Genomic DNA, 7,531 nt, shown 5'->3' on the forward strand with positions numbered 1-7,531 from the left:
CTTCACTGATCAGTGAGCCAGTGATCTGCGCATTGAAGCACGAGGCAGCCATGTCCAGTTTCAATATACATTAATCCATCCCCCTGTCTTAGCTGCGCTCGCGCCATTGACCTTGTTTTCTCTTTTTTTCTTCTCCCTACAACACCAAAACGTTGCTATTTTGCGTGACGGCCCCGACGACACACCACTGGGCGCGTCGATTACACCCTTTCTTGCTTCTCCGGCCCTGTCGCGCCGGGAGCAACGGAGCGGCCGATACTCGCTCCGCTCAACCAAGGGAATCTTTGAAGGAAGGCAGTGTGGATTGAGACAGAACCAAAATGGCCTCGATATTTTTGAGTGGCATTCTTCGACGGCGGCGTGATGAGGAGGAGCAACTGCCAAGTGTTGACGGGTCGTTGGAGGGGGACTCGAGTGGGCTGGCGTCGCTGAAGCATTTTGAGAAGATGCACCGACTGGATCCAAACCTGCCGTTGGACGAGCTGGAGGAGGTGGATATCGCCATCATCTTGAACCAGCAAAATGCCGAGAAGGGGGCGGAAATTGAGCAGGTCTTGAATGAGGACAACTCTCCATATCCAGAAGTGAGAAGCCACCCTAGAAATATGGCCGGCGCAAGAGGTGTTGGAGGTTGTGAAATGAGGGGATGGTCGTTCTAACATTTGTCCTCTTATCAAGGTACGAGCCACGGTACGAAACTTCGATGTCGAGATGCCTGCGAATACGGTGCGAGCATGGGTCATTGGGATGCTTTTGTGTACGATTGGCTCCGCCGTCAATATGCTGCTGTCGCTACGAAACCCGAGCATCATGCTCACGACATTTGTCATCCAACTCATCGCCTACCCATTGGGTCTCTGCTGGGATTATGTGTTCCCGGACCGTGTGTGGAATGTATGGGGGCTCAAGTTCAACCTCAGGCCAGGACCTTTCAACTTTAAGGAGCATGTCATCATTGTGGTCATGTCAAATGTGCGTTGTTGATGGTTTTTCCCATTTCTGGATGTTCCAGACGCTAACGTGTACACAGGCTGCGTATGGAGGTGGCGCTTTGTATGCTACTGATGTGATCATTGCACAGCGTATGTGGTACGGCCAGAACTTTGGCTGGCTATGGCAAATGCTATTCGGCATCACGACACTTTGCACGGGTTATGGACTGGCTGGTTTGGCAAGGAGGTTCCTGGTGTGGCCCGCCGCCATGATTTGGCCGACCGATCTCGTCAACTGCGCCCTATTTTACACTCTTCATGACCACAGCCCATCCGATCCGACAGTGACGAACGGCTGGAGCATCAGCAGATACAAGTGGTTCATGATCGTGTTCGGTGGCTCGTTTTTGTGGTACTGGTTCCCAGGCTATCTCTTCCAGGGCTTGTCATGGTTCTGCTGGATCACCTGGATCTGGCCGGAGAATGTTGTGGTCAACCAGCTGTTTGGTGGATATAGCGGTTATGGACTGTTCCCCATCACTCTGGTAGGCCTCCCTGTTTGCTTTCACACGCCGTCTTTGGCTGACACTTGTTTAGGATTGGAGCATAATTTCCGGCTATCTCATGTCACCGCTTATTCCCCCATTTCACGCCATCGCCAATGTCATCGGCGGGGTCACGGTTTTCTTCGTTTTTGTGTCCATCGGGATCCATTACTCGGGCATGTGGTACTCGGAGTTCCTGCCGGTTCAAAACGCCCACGCTTACGATAACACCGGCAATATTTACAACGTTTCCAAGATTTTAGGAGCTGACCTGCAGTTCGACGAGGCCAAATACATGGCCTACTCCCCGCTTTATCTCCCTACGCAATTCGCGCTCGCCTACGGGCTTTCGTTCGCCGCGGTTGCTGCCGTCATCACACACGTCGCCTTGTACCACGGCCGCGAAATCATGTCGCAATGGAGGCTGGCCCGGCAACAAGAGGACGACATTCACATGAGGCTCATGAAGAAGTACAAGGACGCTCCGGACTGGTGGTACGTTGTGCTCTTCGTCATCATGCTCGGCATGTCTTTTGCCGTGGTCGAGGCCTGGGACACCAACTTCCCCTGGTGGGCTTACATCATCTGCATGCTCATCCCACTTGTCTGGACGATCCCCATCGGCATCGTCCAGGCTATCACCAACATTCAACTCGGCCTCAACGTCTTGACCGAGTTCATCATCGGTTACATGCTCCCCGGTCGCCCGCTCGCCATGATGATGTTCAAGAACTATGGTTACTTGTGCATGTCACAGGCGCTTTACTTTGTCCAGGATATGAAACTAGGTCATTACATGAAGGTCCCTCCCCGAACCATGTTCTGGTCGCAGCTCATCGCATCGATATGGTCCGCCATTGTTCAAATCGCCGTCATGAACTGGGCCCTGGACACGATCCCCGACATCTGCTCCGAAGATCAAATTCACCATTGGAACTGCCCAAGCGCTCGCGTCTTTTATACCGCTTCCATAGTATGGGGCGCTATTGGTCCGGCGCGCATGTTTTCTGGCACAGCGCTTTACAGCTCTCTCCAGTGGTTCTGGCTCGTCGGTGCCATTGCTCCCATCATCACCTGGTTCTTCGCCCGCCGATATCCGAGATCCCTCTGGCGGTACGTCAACATGCCGCTTATTTTCGGTGGATCAGGCTGGCTGCCACCCGCGACGGTGTATATCTACTACTGCTGGGGCATCGTGGGGACGGCCTTCAACTATCTTATCAGGAGGAAGAAGACAGGTTGGTGGTTGCAGTACAACTATGTCACTTCGTCGGCGCTGGACTGCGGGTTGATTGTGTCAACGTTGGTGATTTTCTTTGCGCTCTATCTGAGCGAGACGGATGCGCCGAAGTGGTTTGGAAACACGGCCGTGTTGGCTACTTTGGATATGACGGCGAAGTCGATACAAAAGGTTGTACCGAAGGGGGAGACATTTGGGCCGAGTGTATGGCCATAGTCGGGAGTGAGGGTACAGGGGCAAATAGGGGGTCAAATGGGAGGAGTTTAGGGAGTTGGATTTTTTTTTGGGGGGGAGTTTACCGGTTTTGATTGATTTTCAGTTCGGAAAGTCTTTACTATATGGCATGTGTTGGACTTGGTTTTGTTCACTTGTGGTTTGATGGTTATTTTTGGATGAAAATAAGCGAGCGAGCAAGCGAGCAATGGTCTTGGGGGGATTTTGTCTCTCTGTTGATTTAAGGGGTTTGGGGGGGAGTTGATATGGAGAGGATCAAGTCATGTGTCATTTGTAGCTGTCTATTGGGATGTCAAAAATGAGATAGTTGTCGGTCAAGGGACTTTGCGGGTTTGTTGTGCCCTGTTTGCGAGTGTCAAGTTTCCCTAAAACCTTCGATATCACTCTACGACGATAGGTGTTTCAAACGTAGATACGTAAAATTAGAGACCATAGTTGAAAGGCTCAAAAATACATCCTATCCCATAACCTGCTCACTGCCAGATAGCTAAGCATCATTACAAGCCAAATCCCAACATGCAAACCCTCTTCCCTTTTACTCGCCCTTGCTCCCCTCCTTCACCTCCGCCCCCTGATGCCCATCCCTATTAGCCCTCCAAACCCCCCCATCCTTAAACTCCTCCCGTTTCCAAACCTCCACCTTCTCCTTGCACTCCTCCAGCGCCTCCTCGCCCGCGAGCCACGCAGCCTTCCGATGGGCAGAGCTCACCGCGATGAGGATACTCTCCTCGCCTATGGGGACTGTGCCCAGGCGATGGACGATGGCGATTCCTTTTAGGGCGTGCTTGGTCAGAAGCGAAGAGGCGATGAAGGAGAGGGTTTGGAGGGCTAGGGGGCGGTACGAGGTGTAGGTTAGGGAGGTGACGGGTTTGGAGGCGAAGTTGTTTCTTGTCGTGCCGGCAAAGGTGACGATGGCGCCCGCTTCTGGGCTACGGACTTTGTCCATTATTGAGAGGATGTCGAGGGGGAAGTCGGTGAGGGAGACGTAGATTCCCGGGAGGGAGATGGAGGATTCTCCCTCTGGGGGTGGGGGGTTGACTTGATCTTGGGTTGTCATCGTTGGTGCACTGCTCGTGGTTGTGTGAGGGGAGGACAAAAGTCAGGGGTTCAGGGGGCAGTGTTGCTCAGGTCTGGTTGGGCGTGTATCGTTTCACCGAGAAATATTGAAGATGGAGTGTAAAATGGGTTTATAAAAGCATTGTCTGGCTCTTGCAAGTTAGCAGTTTTTTCATTGATATCAACTTCATCAAGCACCCACCAGCTGTAATGGGCCACACCGTGGAGGCAGAGGGTCATCGGCGACTACTCAATGATGGGCCTCGCAAATCGAGTGCAAATGTATTTTTTGTGGACTTGGAACTGCTGTGCTGCTTCAAACTTCTTATTGCCTCATCAACCACACCATCTCTGTCTTTCGTCTGTAAGTGGCCCCCTCAACACCGTGCTTATCAACGGTGAGCCGACACTGTGGCCCCGCGATGCTAGCCCACTGTCGATAAGATTAGATAACCGGAATATCTTCGGTTACTAACGGCTGCTGCAGACTGCCAGCGCTCTAGCCACCAACGCACGCGCTCCAGGTAAGCTTGCGACTCGGTGTTTCCTGCGACTGCATCCCTTTGACACGGGCAAAGGCTAAAAATCTGTGGCTCGTGTGGTGACCTAAAGTATAACTACTACAGGCCCTATCTTTTAATGTACCTTTTTATAAACGCGTGTATAGGAACCGCGTGTTTTCCTACCTAAAACTCTTTAATTTTATATTTCTAATTCTCGGGATATATCTTGTAGGATAAAGTGATATCTTTTTATTAATTCTGCATTATTTTAATTATAATGACTATAACTACGTTAATTAAGTTAATAAAATTGCGGATTTACCTTTAAAAAAATAAACTCGGAAATATCGGTTTTATTTACGTTAATATTATTGTACTGGACTTTTATTATAGTTTAGAAAAAGCGAGGTCGCTAGAACTAGTAAAACTAGAGCGACGGTGTGACGAACTCCTATCCAAAACCTCTGAAAGGGATACGAGTTAAAGGCACTTCTAAACAATACTAATTCGGTACAGCTAAACAGTATATAATAAATAGCTTGTCTTAATTACAATAGTCTAGATACTAACGATTGTGACTTATAATTATATACTGCGGAATTATCTATCTATACTAGCTAGTTCCTCCGTATATATAAACCTAGTAGTCTCCTAAAATATTAATTCTTATTAATAATTCTACAAGCGAGGCTACTCCCATCCTAATTGGTTCTACTAGCGATTGGCTATACGCGTTGCGCTCCTATAACGAACCCCTGTCTAGAACCTTTGAAAAGGATACGAGTTAAAAGTAACTTCTCATAATTAGTTCGGTGCAGCTAAACAATGCACAATAAATAGCTTGTCTTAATTACAATAGTTTAGATACTAACGATTATAACTTATATTACATACTGCGGAAGTGCTTATTTGTCACAGTTAACCCAACGGCAGGCCGCGCAGTATGTGGGGCGCAGGACGTCCCCAGCTAATCATTAGGAAAGTCAGGAGATAGCCAATTGGGGCTGGCCAGAGAGTGCTATAGCGCCAAGGCCCACGAGCACTCTGCAGGATGCAAGATGCTTAGGGTAATCGAAAGCATAGCACGACGAGCACTCTACAGGATATAATGTGCTAGGAGTGATCAAGGGCATAGTACGACGAGCACTTTAGGGTTTTAAGGTCTATATATATACGAAGGAACTGGCTAGTATAGATAGATAGTTCCGTAGTCTGCAATATAAGTTATAAGCGTTAATATTTAGACTATTATAATTAAGATAAGCTATTATTATATACTATTTAGCTATACCGAACTAGGATTATTTAGAAGTGCCTTTAACTAGTATTCCTTCTAGAATTTTTAGATAGAGGTTTGTTATATATTATATATTTACTTTAACTTTATTACGGATAAGTTAAAGGCGTTTTTTTACTATTATAGCCGGACTTAAAAACGTTTAGATAGGAGGCGTCCCGTCTAGCCCAGGCGCCAAGGGACCTTCTACCAAACCTATACCTTTTACCGTAAAGTAAGTTATTAAACGTTTTAAGGAACTTAAAGACGAGATTTAATAGATCCGGGATTAGATTTTTATTATTTTGATTACGTTTAAATCGACTATTAAGTTCCTAGTACTAAAGCGCTATAGAGGAGAAAAGGTAAAGCTTAAAAGGTTTTTAATTTAATTTAAAACCTATTTTCATTAATATTTAAATTAATTTATTAATAAAAAGTTAAAGGTAATCTTTACGGTTATTAAGCTTAAAGATAGGGATCTCGTATAGTTCGAGCCTATCCTCGACGATTATTATAAGTAAAAGCTAAAGGATTAGAAAAAGATTGTTATAGAATATTTCGAGAACTATTATACCTTTAAAGTTAAGCTTAAAAAGGTATTTAAAAAGTACGATAAAGTAAAGTATATATAAAGAAAGCTTTTAAGCTTATATTAAATACGTTTAACGGTTAATTACGTAATTTAGTTTAAAATTAATAACCTACGTAATATTATTAACGATAAAGGATTAATATAATTTTTTTATTATAGCTTTAAAAAAAATAAAAGATAAATTATATAATGAAATGGTGAGAAAACACACAAACCAACCACAACACCACAAATATACCCTCAACAGGGTTTCTGAATGAACACACCTGCGTGACAGTGACTCGCTCGCAGGCCGCACTCTACGTAGGACAAAGAAAAGACTCTATGGGCTCGCAGGCCACATAATAAGCACCTGATCGGCCTGATCAGAGGGCCAGAATTGCCTGCACGCGTGCAAGGCACAAAAATATGAAGAAATAAAAGTCGATGTCCTGTCTAAAATAGAATGTCCGAAGCAGACCGCTTATATACATGACCCCTGAACCCCCGAATACTCCGAGAGCCCCACTTCCTTACTCAAACCCTTAGGCCTGTGGCCGCACCCCAAACCAATAAAGAGTCGAGGCTCGATACTATCGATAAATATATTACTATAACTATATAGATTAACGATCGGTAGTTCGAGTATCGTATAGAAAAGATAAGTTAGGGTAGAGGGATCTACGGTAATAACTATAAGAGATACTTTAATAATAATTATTTTAACGATAAGTATAAATAAAAATATTTTAATATTAATTACTCCGGTATTATATATTTAGGACCGATAAACGTCGATACTATATAGTAATAAAGGCTATAAGGCCGGAATTAAAATAGAAATAATTTTAAGTATTTTAATTATAGTAAAGTAAAATACTTTAAAACAAAACTATAAGGCGCCTAAAGAGCTCGGATAAAAAAAAGAGATCGTATTAATTATTATATTGAAGGGACCGAAGGTTATAGAGGTAGTAACTATCGGGTATTAGTAAAGTAAAGCGATAAGCTCCGAAAAAAACTTTAATTAATATACCGGATAAAAAATATAGAGTTCTAGAAAGTAAAAAAAGTATTAAAAAGGTTAAAAGTAAAGTATGAAAAAGGAGATTTTTAAATATAAATATTATAGGATTAATTAATATAAAATATTATAGAAATCGTTAAAGGT

The 7,531-nt window shown here is 44.8% G+C and overlaps 2 protein-coding genes across 2 annotated transcripts; one reads left to right on the forward strand and one right to left on the reverse strand.

Annotated features, from left to right (window-relative positions):
- Positions 1-320: 320 nt before the first annotated feature.
- QC764_112850 (uncharacterized protein) lies at positions 321-3,419 on the forward strand (the record flags this gene model as incomplete). Its single annotated transcript, XM_062942541.1, has 4 exons — positions 321-584; positions 679-972; positions 1,031-1,477; positions 1,530-3,419. 4 exons carry the CDS (start codon positions 321-323, stop codon positions 2,931-2,933), a joined length of 2,409 nt encoding a protein of 802 aa, XP_062805669.1. The 3' UTR covers positions 2,934-3,419.
- A 67-nt stretch (positions 3,420-3,486) lies between these two features.
- On the reverse strand, positions 3,487-4,457 carry NIT8 (Molybdopterin synthase catalytic subunit; the record flags this gene model as incomplete). Its single annotated transcript, XM_062942540.1, has 3 exons — positions 4,210-4,457; positions 3,661-4,153; positions 3,487-3,639 (listed from the first exon to the last, which is right to left on the reverse strand). The coding sequence occupies exons 2-3, from the start codon at positions 4,006-4,008 to the stop codon at positions 3,487-3,489; spliced, it is 501 nt and encodes a 166-aa protein (XP_062805670.1). The 5' UTR covers positions 4,009-4,153; positions 4,210-4,457.
- Between the last annotated feature and the right edge of the window lie 3,074 nt (positions 4,458-7,531).

This window comes from Podospora pseudoanserina, chromosome 1 (genome assembly GCF_035222485.1).
Source record: "Podospora pseudoanserina strain CBS 124.78 chromosome 1, whole genome shotgun sequence".
NCBI lineage: Eukaryota > Fungi > Ascomycota > Sordariomycetes > Sordariales > Podosporaceae > Podospora > Podospora pseudoanserina.